This window comes from Petaurus breviceps, unplaced genomic scaffold (genome assembly GCF_028583685.1).
Source record: "Petaurus breviceps papuanus isolate PSGF00001 unplaced genomic scaffold, PetGlider_PUasm1.0 523, whole genome shotgun sequence".
NCBI classification, from domain to species: Eukaryota; Metazoa; Chordata; class Mammalia; order Diprotodontia; family Petauridae; genus Petaurus; species Petaurus breviceps.
The window spans coordinates 3,097,253-3,116,498 of record NW_027186356.1 but is presented as its reverse complement, the minus strand read 5'-3'; the positions used below and the strand labels follow the sequence as shown (position 1 = coordinate 3,116,498).

Sequence of the window (19,246 nt, the reverse complement as noted above, 5' to 3'; positions counted from 1 at the left end):
AGCACTCTGCCAGACTTCTTTTATGAAACAAAAATAGTCCTAAGAGCTCAGCCAGGGAAGGACAGAGCACCAAAAGAGAGCTGTTGACCAGTGTACTCCTGAGAAGCAATGATACTGGCCTTCTTGTTATTCTTTGAATTAGACATTTCATCTCTGTACTGAGCATTTTTACTGGCTCTTCCTACTGCCTGCCATTTGCTCCCTCCTCATCTCTGCCTTAAAATTTCTCTGACTGCTTTAAAGTCTTAGCTAAAATGCAACTCCGGTGCTTAGCACAGTGCCTGAAACATAGTAGGTGCTTCATCAGTGCTTTTTGAGTGACTGCTCAATATCATTAATGAATATTGCTTCAAAAATTAAAAAAAAATTATATTGAATTGTGGCTAATTATGCAAGAAACCATTCATTACGACCAGGTTGGTTTTTGTACTAGGAATGCAAAAGGTGTTTCAACATTAGGAAAACAATCTAGACAATCATATTAAAAATAAAAGTATCTAAAACCATATAATTATCTCAGCAGATAAGGAACAGAACCTTTAGAATGACTTAAATAGCTGGAGGAATATTCGGTGCTCATGTTTTTGCCATGGCAGTAAGAAAAATGACAAGACCACCAAAGTTTACATTTACATTTTTAATGTTATATCAAATTGTCAAAAGAATGCTTTACAGAACTTAATAAAAAAGTTCTTTGGAAGAATAAAAGATCTAAACTAACAAAGGAAATAATGAAAAGAAGTTGAGGAAGGACAATAATACTTCTAGAACTCAAACTGTTATAAAGCTGCAATCATCCATATCACTTGGTATTAATTGAAAAAACAGCTAGACCAGTGAAACAGATTAGACAAAAGATGGTCAAAAACAATGGAACTTGATAACCTAGTGTTTTATAAACTGGAAAATATAAATTGGGAAAGAACTGTGTTTAATAAAAGCTGCTGGGAAAACTTGAAAGAAGTCTGGCAGAAATTAATCTTAGAGCAAAGCCTTTTACTGTATTTCACAATACATTCTAAATGGATACATGATCTTAATATTAAAAATTACACTATTAAAAAAAGAGAAGCAGATCATATACCTTTCATAGACAAAAATAATGCAGTTAAGGTGAGAAAGGCACTGGGTTGAATGGGAAAAAAATTTTTTATCGAAGTTTTCTAATGGATTTGTTATCCAAGGGGAGGTGTGTGTGTGTGTGTGTGTGTGTGTGTGTGTGTGTGTGTGTGTGTGTGTATTTGTGTTTGTATGTAAGTTAAAACAGCCATTCCCCAGTAGATTAGAAGTCATAGGATATGAACAGTTTTCAAAAGAATTACAACTACAAGCACATACAAGAATGCTTCAAATCACTAATCATAAGAGAAAAGCAATTAAAGACAACCTTAGGGTTACACTATCACCTTGAAAATTGACAAAGAGGGGAATACTATAGTCACTGCTGGAGGGGTTATGGGAAGATTGGCACACCAGTGCATTTTTGATGTAACTGCAAATCAGTACAACCGTTTTGGATCACAGTTTGGAATTATGCAAATAAAGTGGCTAAAATGGGTGGGGAACCTGCAGTCTGGAGGCCACATGTGGCTTTCTGGGTCCTCAGGTGCAGCCTTTTGACTGAGTCCAAGTTTTACAGACATCCTTTTATTCAGGGGATTTGTTCTGTGAAATCTGGATTCAGTCAAAGGGTCACACTTGAGGACCTAGAGGACCACATGTGGCCCTGAGACTGCAGGGACTAAAACCCTGACTAAAACATCCATACCTTTTGGCCCGGAGATTCCATTACTGGCTTTATATCCTAAGGAGGTTGTTGATAAAGTCCTCATATACTCCACAATATTTATAGTATTTTTTTGGTAGCGAAGAATTGGAAACAAATTGAAAACAAAGAATTTCCATTGATTTGGAAATGGCTGAACAGGTAATGATATGTGAATATAATGGAATATTATGTGCTGTAAGAAATGAAGACTGTGACAAGTACAGAGAAGCATGGACAGATTTACATCAACTGATACAGAATGAAACAGCCAAGGAAATACACGACTACATGAAAATAACATGAAAAAAAAACAGCCACACACAAAAAGTTAAAAGTGTAAGTTGCAAGATTTTAAAGAACAAGCCCAGCTTTAAAGAAGAGATATGAAAAGATACTTTCAATAGAAATGTCTTCTTGGTAGAGATACAGATTCCTTAATTGTATATTGCTTGTATTTTCAGACTTTTTCAATGTTTTGATCAGTTACACTGATATTTTTTCTCTTTTTCTCTTCTCTTTAAAAAATACACATTGTTATATGTGATGGTTCTCTGGGAGGGAGAGAGAAGTGATACTGGGGAAAACTGTCATGTAAAAATACAGAATATGTCAAAAATTTTTAAAATGAATAGTCTACCCCAAAATAGAGGAGGTATGAATGAAAAGAGCTATTCTTAAAGGAAAACAAAAACGAAGCTATGCATTAAAAAGCAACATCCATTATAGTCTGTACTCATGCTTTACCTTCTGTGTGCCATATTTTAGGGGGGAAAGGATGAGTTCATCACATCAATATAGGGTAATTTAACAGATTGTGTATTGATGTGTCACATTTCTGCCCAAGATTGTAAACAGCCAAGGTGGATCTTGAGCCCAGGGCCTCCTGGCTTCCCAAGCATGCCACTTTGCACTGTATGATCAGTGGCATGTAGTTGGAATCTTATTTTCAGACCTTGCATTTCACTGCATAATGACCTTATTTTATGGCTCATACCCCTATTGCTTGCCATCATAAGGTACGTGGGGGGAGGTCGAGATGAAGTGGGGAGATCTTGTCTTTCCCCCACTGCTTTACACATAGTAGATGTTTAATATTGATCAGCATGAATAATATATCTTCTTTAGATGGCAACAATCTGGAAGTAGGATAACCATTTAAAAAACCTGTCCAGGAATGTGACCCATTTTATATCATTAACATTGCTGGTATAAGAGTCAAATATGTAGCACTGATTTCAAGTCTTAGTATTTAAAGCTGAAAGATTATTTAAAGCATAAAGATTATTGAAGATATATGGTGCTGAGTATGTGATAGGTACAGACCATATTTGTTCAAATACAGGCCAGCTCTAGAGAACTAGAATGAGTATCTGAAAGGAATTAGCAATACAAAGTTATACACTGAAAAAGAACAATTACAGGCTATACCCAAGTTTTACACAAGCGAGATATGACGAGAAAATTGCCAAATTACGTATGGGCTAATGCTGTATAACTTAGCTGCTGATTCTGTCAGTAATAGCTGAGTTCTTTACCTAGGCCCCTGAAACTTTTTTAATGTTTTGCTAACTATATTTCAGCATAACTGGTTTCCTCTCTAATACTATGTATTTTATGCATTTAGATCCCATGTATTTTAAATGCATTTAAAAACAACATTCCAAGGAGTTCATAGATTTCACCAGACTTCCCAAAGCATTCATTACTCCAAAAAGGTTAAGAACCATTGAACTAGAGATAAGATCAAGCCTCCTATGTTCATTTACTAGAAACTTACTGAGTACCTACTTTATTCAAACTACGTAAACCTCTTTGGGAAGGCCATGACTATGTGGACTTACAGTATGCCTTTAACTTTTGAAGAAAATTTCCAGAACTCTTCGCCCAATTCAAGTCCTTCTTGGGAGTAAAAGAGCTTTCGTTTGCACCACCCATGAGTGATCGATCGGGGGATGGAATTGGTCGGGAAATTGACTACGCATCTTGCAAGCGCATAGGATCTAGTTACCGGGCACTCCCCAAAACATACCAACAGCCAAAATGCAGTGGCAGGACAGCCATATGCAAAGAGGTACTTGCCGCCCATCTGGCGATTTTTGCTACTTCATTTTAAGGATGTTAACCATGGCCTTTTTCAGAATTCTGGGGAACCAATGAGACAGTGATTGTGGTGGTTTAGATGGGAGAGGTACAAGCTTGATGTAATAATGTTGGATTTTTCTCTTTTGTCATAGGTTTTAAATGATACCTGGGTGTCCTTTCCATCCTGGTCTGAAGACTCTACATTTGTCAGTTCAAAAAAAACTCCCTACGAGGAGCAGCTGCATCGCTGTGAGGACGAACGGTTTGAGGTGGGTGTGTTGTGCTATGTTTTCCCCCTTTTATATCATGGTGCTTTGATTGCTCCTCCCCAGCATCCCCGTGGCAATCAGATGATGTTAGAGAATCTATTCTAGAGGTTGACCTGAATGATTCTTTGAGTGTCTTTGATGAGTAGTACAGTTTTATAGCTGATGCTTTAATTTCATCTGAGTCTGTCCTGAGTTTAGGGGTGTTCGTCCTTTTGCTCGCCTTCTTCTGTCAGTCTCACCTGTCCATTCTCCTTTCAAATTATCCAGTCCCAGAGGGGAATGGGAACTGTAGAGAGGATTTACTTCAGTTTTTACCAGAAACAGGAATCCCTTCTGGAACATCTTCAGTGGTGATCATCCATTCTCTGCTTCAGCACCTCCAGCAATGTAAAGCTCATTCCTTCATGAGGCGGCCTCTTCCATAAATAGCCAGTTCTGATTGGCAAAGCCTCACAGTTAGAGGGAACCTCAGAGGTCATCTCATCTAACCTCATCCAGCTTCCATCTGGAGATCTCCAGAGATGACACGCTCACTATCTGCCAAGGCTATCCACTTTACTCTTAGGCAGCATACTTGTTAGTGAGATTTTCCTCATATTAAAACAAAATCTTCCTCTAACCCACTGATCCTTGGTTGTGTTCTAGGACCAAAGAGAACAAGCCTAATCCCTTTTCTCTACAATAATTGTTCAGCTTTTTGAAGACCTAGTTACCATGTGTCCCTCCTGTTGCTGTAGCTTTTTCCAGGGTCAGTATCCTCAGTATATTGAACCAAATGATATAATTTATATTTTCCTTTTACGCTGGTTCCCTTCCTCTGGATGTAGTGTGTCAGGTGAATTTTCCTCCAAAAACGTGCTACTCAGAACTGAATATTACATTACAAATATGCACAGAGAAGAGAGAAGAGTGGAGCCACCACCTTCTTTGTAACCTGAGGCCACATTGGCCTGTCGTGGCTGCCACCTTCCACCACTGACTGAAGGAGCAGAGTTTTCTGTGTCCTCTTACATTTCCTCTCTGTCATTCTGAAAAACCTGTGGTCTGCCTGCAATCCCACTAAATGCCATTTTGAGTACTCTCGTAGAATCCCAAGACCGACAAACTTTTGGCCTATAATTATATGTGACATTTAGGACTTCATGGATATTGGGAGGCATGCAGTTTCATCAGTAGGAGTCCCTGACAGGAAGCAGAATGTATGCCAGAGGGCTGCTTATGTGATTGTGGCAACATAGTGCAGCCTTTAGTGACAAGTTGTCCTACTTCTCACTATTATAAACCATCTATAGCTGGAAAAAAATTATTCCAATGATTTGCTGTTTTTTGATACTTATCTTGATATGTGAGGATTGACTGAAGGAATGAGGGACTGGAGAAGTGGAGACATGGTTGCTGGCATATCATTAAAGGACTTGTCATGTGGTGTGGTTATTGAGCCTTTTTCTGTTGGGAGTAGAACTAACATCCATGAAGGTGAAGTTGCAGTGGCAGATGGTCGCTACAGCTGAAGACCTCCTAACAGTTGGTGATGGTGAAATAGGCTCCCTGTTACTGGAAGTGTTTCAGCAGCCTCAAGCTCAGTAGGACTGGATGACTTCTAAGGCCCTCTCCCTTTCCCAATTACATGTAAAACCAGTTTTTAACATTCATTTTAGTTCCAGATTTTCTTCTTCCCTTTCCTCCCCTCTCCCTGAGTTGGTAAGCAGTTTGATATAGGTTATGCATGTGCAATCATGCAAAACATATTTCCATGTTAGTCATGTTGTGAAAGAAAACACAGACCCTCCACAGAAAAAACATAAAAAAAAAAAGTGAAAAATACCATGCTTAGAATAGCTACCTAATTAATCTTCTTTTTTCCAGTTTCCGCCCTCTTTAGTCTGCCAAGTTGATATTCCTAAAGTAAAGATCTGATCATTTCATTTTTTATTAAGAAATCTTGGGGCAGCTAGGTGGCACAGTGAATAGAGCACCGGCCCTGGAGTCAGGAGGACCTGAGTTCAAATCTGGCCTCAGACACTTAACATGAAACTAGCCGTGTGACCTTGGGCAAGTCTCTTAACCCCAATTGCCCTACCTTCCCCCCTCCAAAAAAAAAAAGCAAAAAAAAAAATATCTTTACTGGCTCCATGTTATCTCTGGGATAAAATATGAGATCTTCAACTTAATTTTTAAAACCCTGCACAACCAGGCTGTAATGTAATACCAAGCAAAGGCAACTTCCCAGGTTCAAAATACCAGCATAGGTGCTCTCTATTTTATTCAGTAACAAACCCAGAACAGAGAAGATCAAAACATGACATCATTCAAAATACAGCATTTACTAAGTGTGATTAAATCATCTCCAAGGCCTACCCCACCCCAGGACTTTCCAATCATTCAATCAATTACAAAGTCTCTGTTCCAAATACTTCTCCACCCCTAGGCTATACCTTAATTAAGTCCACCACAAAGCCCCTCTTCTCAAATGGAGATTAGTTTCCAAACATAAGTAAAATACATTCATTTGCTCAACCATAGAACACAAAAAGGTCAAAAGTTCCCCACCCCTGGATCACAATTGAATCTACCCCAGAGTTACATCAAGTTTAAACACAGCACTTAATACCCAAATGGAGGTCTTTTCTTCATCTTGACACGAGGCAAGTTCTCAGCAATCTTAGTTCCTGGGGAGACAAGGCTTAGCAAGGCCATAAGATACATTGCCAGTCCCTTCATGAATTTATCCTCTGTCTGTAGAACAGTCCTAGAACCCCTGAACACATTAGCAAAGCCCTCTCCCAGGATTTCTGTAAACATACAACAAGAAAATCCTTCTTCAGGGCTTCTAAACCAACAGAAAGGCTCCCAGACCCCTGCAACAACAGCACTGTCCTTCACCAGTGGACAGTATTCATTCTGTCTGCCGGACAGTCTCCAGACCCCTGCAACAACAGTACTGTCCCTCACCAGTGGACAGTATTCACTCTCTGTCTGCAGGACAGTCTCAGGCCTTCTTAACCAAATGCCAGGTTCCAGGACTTCTTCAACAGGACAGTCTTTCACCAGTGGACAAATCTGGCAAAATAACATCAAAACAGACAGACAAAGTACCAGCAAAACAGCCATGTCTCCTCAGTCCTTGGCAGCTCAGGGGGCAGGTCTCAAAAGTCCAGGGCAATTCAAAGCGGCCACCAGCAATCTCTTAGTCTCTCCCTCTACACGAGGTGCTGCTTCCAAAAAGAACTTCCGCCTCTCTCTTGTCTCTCCAAATCTACGTCACCAGCTCCTCCCAGTCAGGACTTTCTTTTCACATCAAAAAGTCCATCCCACAGGTGGGATTAACAAGCTCTGGGTTTTAATACAATCAATTTGAAAACCAAGCCAATACAGGGGAATCTTTAATTGCCATTACTATCACACAGGCTCTTACCTACTTTCCCAGTCTTTTTTCTTACTACTTTTCTTCACACAGCCTTCATTTTAGTGAAACTAATCTGTTGGCTGTTTCCCATAAGTGAATCACAGATTTTGAGAGTTGGAAGGGATTTCATTCCCTCAACTTATCTCGCACTAAATGGATTTACTAGGGGACATCTAACCACCTTGGTTGCCTTCCTCTGTATCATCTTTGCCTTGTCAGTGTCCTCAAACTATGCCACCCAGGACTGATGCTAGTAGTGCAGATGAGAGTGATGTGGGCCCGATACAGTGGCACTGTCCCCTCCTTCTCCCTGGAAGCTGTGCCGCTCCCAGTGCTCACTAAGACCAGTGAGCTTTCTCAGCTGCTACCAAATCCCATCCCTTGTCTCTGCTTTTGTGCATGTGGTGATTCTTGTCTGGAGTGTTCTTCCACTCCCCCTCCATCTTGTAGGATCTCAAGATCCTTTTAAGCATTGCTCAGATTTCCCACGTGAGACTTTTCCTCTTCCCCCAGTTGTTAGCACTTTTTCCCTTTTGACATTAATTTGTATTACTTTACATTAATTTAGTTTTGTGTATGTTGCATCCCCTTAGTGAAATACAGGTTAGGTTCCTCAAAAGCAGGGACTATTTTTTCTTTGTCTACCTCAGGCTATATACACAATTATGGTTTAGTCATTTCTCAGTCATGTCTAACTCTTCATGACCCCTTTTGGGGGTTTTCTTGGCAAAGATACTGGAATGGTTTGCCATTTCCTTCTCTGAACTGAGGCAAACAGGGTAAAGTGACTTGTCCAGGGTCATACACCTGGTACATGTTTCTGAGGTTGGATTTGAACTCAGGTCTTCCTGACTTCAGGCCTGGTGTTCTATCCACTGCACCATCTATCACCTTATATAGTGGGTAGGTGCTTAGTCAATATCCATTGAACTGAATTTATTTTAATAGTTAGATGTTGTCTTGGAGACCAACCTTGCCACCATCCGGGTTTTGGAAAGTGTTCAGAAAAAGCTCTCCAGAATGTCTCCAGAAGATCAGGAAAAATTCCGATTAGATGACTGCCTGGGAGGGACGTCTGAAGTCATTCAGCGGCGGGCAATCTACCGAATTTATGGGGATAAAGCCCCAGAAATCATTGAAAGTCTGAAGAAGAATCCAGTGACTGCTGTTCCTGTAGTGCTAAAAAGGTATTGTCTGCTTTCCCATTGCTGTGGGTTGGGGAGATGGGGAAACTCATCACCATGGCATCCTAGTCAGGACTGAAGAGGGCAGAAGGAAAGATAACATTTTTTCACTCAAGCAATTTCACAGTACCATAAATTAATTCACACATTTGAGTTAAGATTTGCACCAGATAGTTGGTAGAAATATTACAGTAATGCAATAGGTTTGAATAACGTGCCCTATTTTTTCTTGATAAATGAACATTCCTTGTGTCTCACAGGCTAAAAGCAAAAGAGGAAGAATGGAGAGAAGCCCAGCAAGGCTTCAATAAAATCTGGCGGGAGCAGTATGAGAAGGCTTATTTAAAATCTCTTGACCATCAGGCTGTTAATTTTAAGCAAAATGATACCAAAGCCCTTCGATCAAAAAGCTTGCTGAATGAAATTGAAAGTGTTTATGATGAGGTAAGGTTTGCCCAGAAATAAGAGGAAGCTGCTAGCTTCTTTCAGTAAATCATAGGGTGGTTGAGCTAGGAGAGACTTTAGAACTTGGTGTGTCCAAGCTGGATAGAACTTTGGAACATAAGTCACAGAATATCAGCAGTGAGGGAAACCTTGGAACACGGCATGCTCGACTGGAAGGGACCATAGCATTCCTGGGCCCTTGATAAATGGCCCTAAAGCGAAGTGACTTGCCAGGGTCACAGTCTGTTAGTGACAGGGGGCTCGGACTCGAAGCTGCTGCTGACACTTCATGTCAGTGCTCTTCCAGCGTCCAGTGCTCCTGGGCTCAGTTTGCACTGAAGGTTTCTTGTCATCTGCTTGCTTTTGGCCTGGGCAGCCATGTGGTCTGCACAGCCTTGAGAGGTATTTTTGGTTTTTTTGTTGTTGTTGTTTTGTGTTTTTTTTTGTTTTTTTTTTTGCTTTTTGGAGGGCAGTTGGGGTTAAGGAACTTGCCCAAGGTTACACGACTAGTTTGAGAGTTTTTTTAATACCTAAGAAGTGAATCTTCTTCAAGCTTGTGAAAAATCACACAGACAGATTGAATAGACATTTGACAGAGATTCTCCAAGGAGGAGATGTTTTCCTCTTTAAACTACAGAGATTGTAAGAGGTAAATTTTTAAGGAAGGTTTTGAAGATATGTAAGGGCCTAACGTGTCATGTGAAGGTCAGTCTAGCTAGGTCAGATTGCCTATCACCAAGATTATTGCACTTTTGGCTACTACATCTCTTCAGGACTGTCTACTAAATTACAGACAAGTTGGGGGCTCTCCTTGTGATGGGAGACCTTATACTGATGGTACCCAGTTCCGGAAGAGTTTGAAGACATGACAGATGGTCACAGAAAGAGCAGGGCTGTTGCCAGCAGGTAGATGGCTTTCCACACAGCTAGAATTTAGAAACATATGGAAATGTGATTCCAAGATGTTACAAATTCTCTACTTATGTTTAATTATGATTTACTTTGACTGCTCTTCAAGCCCAATCAGGTGTCTGTTTCATTAAGTGTGACATGCATTAAAACCCACTTTAACTGTGTCTTACTTGGGCAGGACATGCAGTCCTGTTATGCTTTAGACCGGCACCTCCCAAGGCAGCTTGTTAGAGTGGAAAGAATACCAGACTTGGAACCAGAACATCTGCGTGGATTCTTGATTCTGCCACTAAACAGCCTTCGGATGTTAGGTGCAGCCCTTCATTTTTATGGGCCTCAGTTTCCTCCTTTGGGAGTGGGGATAATAAGTCTGTTTCACAGGGTTGTGTAAAAAGCACTGTAGACATTTTAATGTACCTTTTGTATCATCAGATGTTTTGTTGCTGATGCTTCCATTCCCTACCTCATACCCACCCCTAGGTCCTTTTTATAATCAAGGCTGTTTGGTGCTAGAGTTTTAAATGATTTCTTCTGGTATTTATGTTGTCACTTAGATTATGTTTAGTATGCTGGGATTTACCAGGTAGCACAGAGGAGTCATAAACAACTCTGTTAGTAACATGATTGGAATTTGAGAGTCACAGTGGTATGAAGCCCAGTTCAGTCCTGGCCCCATCACGTGCTCCCTTTATTGTCTTGCATGAGTCACCTTACTAGAGGCCTCAGTTTCCTCATCTCTAAAATGCTGGGTTAGACTAAAGCTCTGAAATAATTATCTCTAAAAAATCTTTGATTTTTAACTCATGTTTTCCTCTTTTAAACTAAAGTCTCTGTTTCCAAAGAACTTAATTTTCTATAGGAAAATTAGGGTTGTGGGATTCTTTGGTATTATTGATAACTTTTCTATCAAGTTCTTACTCTAAAACCTGGGAGGACCCTTAGAACACAGTGTCAGAGCTGAGAGGGCCTTACAATATGAAATGTCAGCATTGGAGTGGGTCTTACTGAGTGTGAAATAACCAAGCTTCAAGGAACCTTACAGATAAACTACTCCATCTCTTATTTTACAGATGGGGAAACTGATGTGGGGGGCTGGAGAAACTTGTCCAAGCTAATTATTTGCTAAATTGGAACTGGAATCCATGTCTTCAGCTCTTGGACCATCATGTGGCCTCCTTTAAAAAAAAAAAAATCTAACACTTTTCATTACTTCTAATAATAATGCTATTTTTGGGGAAAATATTGTGTTCTATCTAATGACATTTCCCCCCCCGTTGCAGCATCAGGAACAGCATTCGGAGGGCCGGAGTGCCCCGACTAATGAGCCCCACCTTATTTTTGTCTATGAAGACAAGCAGATCCTGGAGGATGCAGCCTCACTCATTAGCTACTATGTGAAGAGGCAGCCGACAATCCAGAAGGAAGATCAGGGCACCATCCAGCAGATAGTCCACCACTTTGTGCCCAGCTTATTCTTTTCCCAGCTCTCAGATCTCGGTATTTCTGAAGAGTCGACAGATGAAGACCGAGAACACAATCAGGGACAGAATTTGGATGCCAACGACCTCTGGAAAAAATCTACGTCTCTCCCACAGAGCAGCCCCTTGGACGAAAAGGGCAGCCCATGCACTGCTGCTGCCTCAGCCCCTGAGCAGCCTGGGGCCCTGGATGATGTTTACAGCCTCTTCTTTGCCAATAACAACTGGTATTTTTTCCTGCGCCTTCATCAGACTCTGTGTTCAAGGCTCTTAAAGATTTACCGGCAGGCTCAAAAGCAGCTCTTAGAATATCGAACTGAGAAGGAGAGAGAGAAACTCCTCTGTGAAGGGAGGAAGGAGAAATCCAATGACCCTGCGATGGAGCTGCGGCTGAAGCAGCCAAGTAAGCACGACTCTGCCTGCCTATCCAGCACCGAGCAGCCTCAGTGGGCCCTCCAGACCCTCTAGGACAGCACTGTGGGGGCACTGTGGCCAGAGGGGGCAAAGCTCAGTTTTTCAGTTTGTATCCTGCATGCTCTGAAATAAGAGAAGCCTGTTTTGCTAGCATATTTTTGGTCTCTTCAGAGCCATAGTGCAAAGCCCTGGGCTGTGGTTACATGTGGTGTAAGAAAGGGACATTTGTGTGGGGCCTGGAGCACATGGAGTGATGGCCTTTACACACAGCACTCCACAACCTACAAAGATTTCCTCGCTCCACCCCATGAGGTAGGGAGTAGGCATCATTATTGCTATGTGATGGAGGGTGTAAGAAAGCTCCAAGAAGAGACTTGATTTCATGCAGAGTCCCCCAGGGAGCTTGGGAGTGCGGGAGTCAGGACCCAATCAGGAGTGTACACTGACCACAGTGCCTCAACCACATTGATGTGGGTTGTCCTTTTTATCTTTTTGCATGGTCCCCAGTTGACCCAAATGGCAGTTAGGTGAGATACCTTGCTTTTGTTCTTTGTATTCACTACCTACCAGACGCTCCTCTGCTGCTGTTGCCTCTTTGTGGCAGGCATGGTTCCAAGCCTCGGCTGTGAGGGCTGTGCCAGCTAGCTGCCACCATCATTTTGGATGAGTCCCTGGCCAGCTGTGAGGGCCTTGAGTAGGGCCTGGCAATGATCTGTGTGTGGATCTTTCATCTAGGGACCAGCCTAGTGAAGTGCTGAGAGCCTTTGCCTCAGAATCTTGGCTGCCAAGCAGTGACTGGTTTTGGTCCTGAGAATGCATAAAACCTTTCCTCTGGATGTGGAGGCATTTTGATCTGCATTGGTGGAGGGTGTGATCTCACTAATGGAACCACTGGTTCTTAAAAGTGTTGTGTCTGTGATGGTGAGGCATCTAGATATAGACACTTTATCAGTTTGCTTCCAGAAATCATTTCACTGTGGTCACTCTTAATAGCAGTCAACTTTCTTAGGATAAGCATTGTAAGCATGTGACTTAGTGCCATGAGAGAGAATCCATTTCTGGCCCAGAACCATTTGATGCAGATATAAATCCTGAGTTTCAGAGATGATTCTTCATGGATGCTTTTATTAATCTGCTGGTGATGTTCTCTTCTCCTGTGGATAATTTTGAAAGAATGAAAAATTCTGTCTCTTAATTAGGTGAGGTGGAACTGGAAGAATATTACCCAGCATTTTTGGACATGGTAAGGAGTTTGCTAGAGGGCAACATTGATCCCACGCAGTATGAGGACACCCTTCGAGAGATGTTTACCATTCATGCTTACATTGGCTTCACTATGGACAAGCTGGTACAGAACATCGTGCGACAGGTAAATGTTGGGCAAAGAGAGGGGTTGGCAGCTTTGTGGGGGTGTGTCCTAGTTCTTCCTGCATGTGCGCCCCAGAGGCTTTCTCCAAGTCAGCCCAGCTCTCTGCCCTTCACCCTGTCAGGGTGGCTCTGTGGGGGCCTTTCTGGAATTGTGTGCCACAAGTTCAAAGGAGACTGTGGGGGACTAACCAGTAAAATAGGAGTTAGGGAGACTGAGCCCTGGGCTTCGTCTTGACTTGAATGCTGTGAACTCAGTTAAGTTAAATTGCTTCTTTCTCTCCCGTTTGGCACTTTGAGCAAATAAACAACGATCGCAGAAGGAGGCTTCCCATGGACAAAGTACTATAGTACTGATGCACACATGAGCTGTCCTTTCTTTCTCTTTCCCTTTAACTTTCAAAAAAATCTTATAGGAGTATGACAGTGGGAATCAGTAAAGTGTGTGTGTGTGCTCAGTTGTCCTTACTGTTACTCAACAGCTTCATCACCTGGTGAGTGATGACATTTGTCTGAAGGTGGTGGAACTCTACCTCAGTGAGAAGAAGCGAGGTGCAGCAGGTGGGAATCTGTCCTCCCGCTGTGTCCGTGCAGCCAAGGAGACGAGTTACCAGTGGAAGGCAGAGCGGTGCATGGCTGATGAGAACTGCTTTAAGGTGAGGAACCAAGTTCAGAAAAGGCAGCGGTGGTCTTGGCCCCCTCGCTTTATAGCTGAGGAAACTGACCAAAGGGTAAGTAACTTGCCTCACGTCTCAGAGTAAGCAGCACAGGCAGGGTCTGAACCCTTGACTCTGATACCAGAACCAATGTTCATCTGTGAGACCACTCTCCTTCTCTTAGGGAAGAAACTGGAGGTACCAGGGATTGAACCTGGGGCCTGCATGTGCATAGGGCGTACTCTTCTGCCTGACTTGCTGCACTGTCCCAGGTAATTGGAGCAGGACATTCAGTGACCTCTTGGCCTAGATTGCTGCCAAGAGAAGGCTGAGGAGGGGCACACATCCAAGACTGGTGTGGCACAATAGAGTGTTCAGGGCCTGACTCTGCCATGTACAGGATATGACTATGGGCATTGGTGGTTGGGGTTTTTTTTTTTTCTGGGTTCAGTTTTCTGTTTGTTAAATAGGAAAAATAATATGCTGTTCCTAGGAAATGTGCTTGAAGGCATCTGGGTGGCAGAGTGGAGAGAGCTCTGGGCCTGGAGTCAGGAAGATGCAGCCTTAGACACTTACTAGCTTCCTAGCAAATTTGAAACTTGACATTCACAAACAAGTATGTGACTCTGGTAAAGTCACTTAACCTCTGTCAGCCTCAGTTTCCTTAGCTGTAAAAAAATAGGGATAATAATATCCCCTGTCTCCCAGGGTTGTGAGGATCAAATGAGATAATAAATGCACAGTTCTTCTTATAGTTCCTGGCACATAGTAATGCATACATGCATATTCCCTTACTTCCATTCCCCTCCAACGATTTATAGAGTAGGAGCAATAATGATTCATTCAGCAGACATTTATCAGGGGCTTACTGTGTCCAAGGCATGCTGGGTGCCAGGGATACAGAGATAAAAGCATGGCAAAGTCCCTTTGCATCTCAGTGTGGGTTGTGCTGGGAGTCTGTTAGGCTCACCTATCAGTGTGCAGTGCAGTAGGGTAGAACAAAGGCAAAAGGAGAGCCCTAGGAAACTGAGACAGTGAGGGCAATGCTTTTAGCCAGTGGGACACTTTCTGTTCAGGGCAGATCAGGAAGGACTCCATGAGAAAGAATACCTGAGTGCGGCCCCAGGTAGGTATTGTGGCCTCTGGGGATGGCCAGCAGGAGTGCCCAGGTGGCACAGTGTGCTTGGGGAACAGCTAGTTTACCTTGTTTTTCTCTCAGGTAAGGCCTGTGCAGAAAATAGTTTATCTGGAAATGACTGATATAACAATGAAAGGGCTTGAGACTGTTTATTTTAAGAAGAGTTAGAGGGAAGGTAGTAGTCAGGTCACAATTCTGGATGTCCATCCTTGGACTCTTGACTCCTCATGAGGTAGTGAGCTGTACATTGTTGGAGGCATGGTGTTGGTGATGCCCATGCTACTGGTGGGTCCCTTGCTTTGGTATAGGTTGGACTAAATGACCTCTAAGCTCTTTTCCAGTCTTGGCATTTTATGCTTCCAAACACTTTTGTGCTTCAGATTCCTAACTAGTCTCAGAGTTTGGGAACCATGTCGGAAAAGGCTTCGTTTTCATGGTGAGTCAGGAGTGTTGTGAGACTGCGTAGCTCCCTGGGTCCTCTTATGGGCAAATTATCTTCTTACTTGCCATGCCTAGGTGGTAAGACATGCTTGTATTACACTCTTCTAGGTGATGTTTCTTCAGAGGAAAGGGCAGGTGATAATGACCATTGAGTTGCTGGATACAGAAGAGGCCCAGACAGAAGATCCTGTGGAAGTCCAGGTAAGGGCCTCAACTCTGTGGACTCCACCCAGGTCAGGGGAGGAGCATGTGGGGAAGGTGTGGCTGTAAGCCAAGCACAAGAAGCCCCCACAAGAGAGGGCCTGGCTGCATGGGCCAGGAGCCCGCCCCCTTGGCATGCCAGCTAGCTCCCACCTTGATGCCCAAGGGGGGCTGTGCTCACTCCATTAGATTGGCCTGAGGGTAAGAGTAGGAACCTGCTGAAGTTCAGCTGACTCCACTTTCTTCAAAGATCTTGGAGGTTTGTGGAGACATCAGTCTGGTGTCATTGCTGCCCCTCTGGGACAGTGTGCTCCCTTCCAGCAAGAAGGGGGATGAATGAAAGCCCAGGTCCCCAGCTCACCATTCTTTTTATATTCCCATCTCAACAAATGTGAAATGACTATGAGGGCAGGGGCTTAAAGCTATAAGATTCAAAATATCCTGTGTTGATCCGAATGTGGTCATTCTTTTTCTCACATCTGACTTTTATAAAGTGTAGTCTGTAATTAGTGTATTTTCTCAGTGCACAACTAAACCTGTTTTACTCTTTCCAAGAAATCTCATTTAAAAGATACAGCTTTGGGGTGGCTGGGTGGCACAATGAATAGAGCACTGGCCCTGGAGTCGGGAGGACCTGCATTCAAATCTGGCCTCAGACACTTAACACAAAACCTAGCCGTGTGACCTTGGGCAAGTCGCTTAACCCCAATTGCCCTCTAAAAAGCAAAAATAAAAAAAAAGACACAGCTTATCTTCTGGTCAGCACAGTACATGTCATCAATGTGCTGTCAGCTCTGTAGTCAGGGGAATTTCAGGACTTTCAGGTTTGCCATATTAACAGGGTTCTTGTGCCGTAACACTGATTGGGGTATCGGTATGTAGATTATATCTGGCCTTGGTTAAACTCCCTTGGTGCTGACTTCATCATCAGCCCCAACAGAGCCTGGGGATTTAGGCTTGTCTTCCCTCCTTCACTTATTCAAAGAAAGATTGGTAAGCATCTGAGACTACTGGCTGGGAGAGACTGTTCCCTCTTTGATGTGGCTGGCAAGTTCAGTGAGCCCTTTGAATCTTTTAAAAAATAAGAACTTATTCATGGCAAACTGAATGTGGAATAGATAGCCCAATAAAATGTGAGAATGTGTATTTTCTGCATCTTAATTGGTAGGGGAAAAAAATCACACTATGCATTTAACAAAATAAAAACAAAAAAGATGTGTTTGCTTAGTATCCCCTTCCAAATCCATGTTTTGTAAAGCTCTGTTGCCTTTTGTTTTTGGTTTTCATATCTCATTGTAGTCATTTTGTGTGGTGTTTATATTTTGCTGATCCTACTTTGCATCACTTGCAACACATCCTCATTTCTTTTTATGGATTTTTGTGGCTCCCTTACATTACTATGTCATGACTTATTCAGCTGTTCTCCCTGCTTGTTGGACAGAGAGGTTGTTTGCTTTTTGCTGGATCTGTCACACACAATATAGATGACAGTGTGCAGTTCTTCAGATAAAGAAGAGACATCATGGGGTTTAATCTGACTTGCATCTTGGGAGTCTCTGTTTTTGTTACAGCACTTAGCCAGTTACATGGAGCAGTACGTGGGCACAGAGGGAGCACCAAATCCCCCAAATGATGGCTTCCTCCTGAAACCTGTTTTTCTGCAAAGGTAGGAACATTCCCAGTCACTTCTGGCCCATTCTGGGTCACCCCGAGTTACCAGCATGGCTGTTTCTTTGTGATTTTGGGAAGGGGGAAGGATTTTGGACTACTTTTTCCCCTGGGAGTCACCTGCTTAGCTTATCTACTATGAGGAAGCCTGGGAGTCTTAGTCCAAGAACACAAATTTAGTAGAAGTCCACAGTGCAATGGGGGACCTAAAAATGTTAAAGCAATTCCAGCATTTATGAAGAAAGGGAAAGCATCCAGAACAAGGGAGATTGTGGCCCCCCTACTCTTTTCCCTGATCAGACCATATATGGAGGCTGCATTGTGTTCCTTCTGGATATTGTGTTGGGATCAGCCTGGGCCAGTGGTTAGGCAAGCACTAGCCCTGAGAGAGTTCAGTCTCCTTTTTGGATGAGAGCGGATAAGGTCTGCATCTGGAGTTCATCACATTTAAAAGCCAGGCTGTTTGGGACCAAGGATTTTCCAAGGTGTAAAAAATTCAGAGTGCTGACACAAGCAGGGAAAATACATTTAGGAGCACAGATTGAGGTCAGTAGTGGATCATTGTGGCAAGATTTATGGGGCATGTTAATGGCATAAAACATTGTGTGACTCAACCCATCCCCCAAAAGTTTCAGGTTTTTATAGTGACTGCTTTTCTTCCCCCCCACCCCTAAACTTCTCTAGTTAATGTGGTATCAGTCTGGACCCACGATCCCTTCTCCATCCTCATCTGTGTAAGGCAACAGGCTCAAACAGGAGCGTTTTAGAAAGTGACAAGCTGGAATTTTATCCTAGGGAAGGAGCAACCAGGAAACAAGGGAGACTTGGAACTTTGTCCTGGCTTAAAGTACTAGAGATGTTTGTTTAACTTGGAGAAGAAAAGACTTCAGCAGGACACTTGGCCATTGTCTCTGAATATCTGAAGGACTGTGATGTGAAGGATTAGACGACTTTAGTGTGGACCCAGAGGATAATAAGAATGAGGTTTATTTTGCTTTGAGAGAGAACTCTAAAAGATAATTGCCTGACAAAAGAATGGCATGCCTAGAAGGTACCGAGCTCCCTGTCACTAGAGTTCTTAAACACTGGCAATGTCATAGAGGGCATTTCTGTTGGAGAGAAGTCTTGGACTGGTTGACCCTTAGGCCTTCTACCTCTAGAAAGCTACTGTTCTGTCAGCTTTCATGGCTAGATTTTGGTACTTGTTCACTAACCACAAAGGACATGATGGTAGCACAGAATCTAGTAGAACTCAGAGGCTTGAGAATACTCCTACATTTCAGCAGTTCTAAAAAATTTGTTGATTAAATCTCATACAGAAAGGAAATATCAGAGGGAATTAGTATATGACTGTTCTCATGTTAGCAATCAGACCAGAACTTAGCAAGAGAGTAGCCCTCCTCTGGAGGTGAATTACCTTAGTGTCAGCTCCCTTCCCCCTCTCCAGGCCCCAGGTCTGCCTTTTGTAGCTTCACTTCTCTTCTCTTAATCCCCGCTGGCTTGCTTGTCACCCTAGAAACCTCAAGAAGTTCCGCCAGTGGCAAAGCAAGCAGGTCCGAGCCCTTCGCAGTGAGGTAAAGAGCTCTTGGAAGAGACTTGTTGGTGTGGAGAGTGCTTGCAATGTTGACTGCCGCTTCAAGCTCACCACCCACAAGATGGTGTTCATCATGAACTCGGAGGACTACATGTACCGCCGAGGGACGCTTTGCCGGGCTCAGCAGGTATGGTCGTGCCCAGGAGTCCCCTGTCCCCTTCCTGGGCCTCCCCTGTGGTCAGGAGCTCTCCACCTTCCCTCTTCCTCCCTTGCAGGGCCTGCCTCT

The 19,246-nt window shown here is 43.0% G+C and overlaps 1 protein-coding gene across 2 annotated transcripts in view; it reads left to right on the top strand.

The window, feature by feature from the left end:
• The window catches only part of SIN3B (SIN3 transcription regulator family member B), a 75,853-nt gene that overhangs the window by 45,836 nt on the left and 10,771 nt on the right, over nucleotides 1–19,246 (top strand). The window contains exons 9-18 of one of the 2 annotated variants that reach the window (XM_069102096.1): nucleotides 3,632–3,839; nucleotides 4,003–4,119; nucleotides 8,474–8,712; nucleotides 8,970–9,153; nucleotides 11,346–11,946; nucleotides 13,157–13,326; nucleotides 13,805–13,978; nucleotides 15,666–15,758; nucleotides 17,330–17,424; nucleotides 18,943–19,147. In XM_069102096.1, coding sequence (XP_068958197.1) covers nucleotides 3,632–3,839; nucleotides 4,003–4,119; nucleotides 8,474–8,712; nucleotides 8,970–9,153; nucleotides 11,346–11,946; nucleotides 13,157–13,326; nucleotides 13,805–13,978; nucleotides 15,666–15,758; nucleotides 17,330–17,424; nucleotides 18,943–19,147 — 2,086 coding nt within the window. The other variant, XM_069102097.1, reaches the window with a different exon arrangement.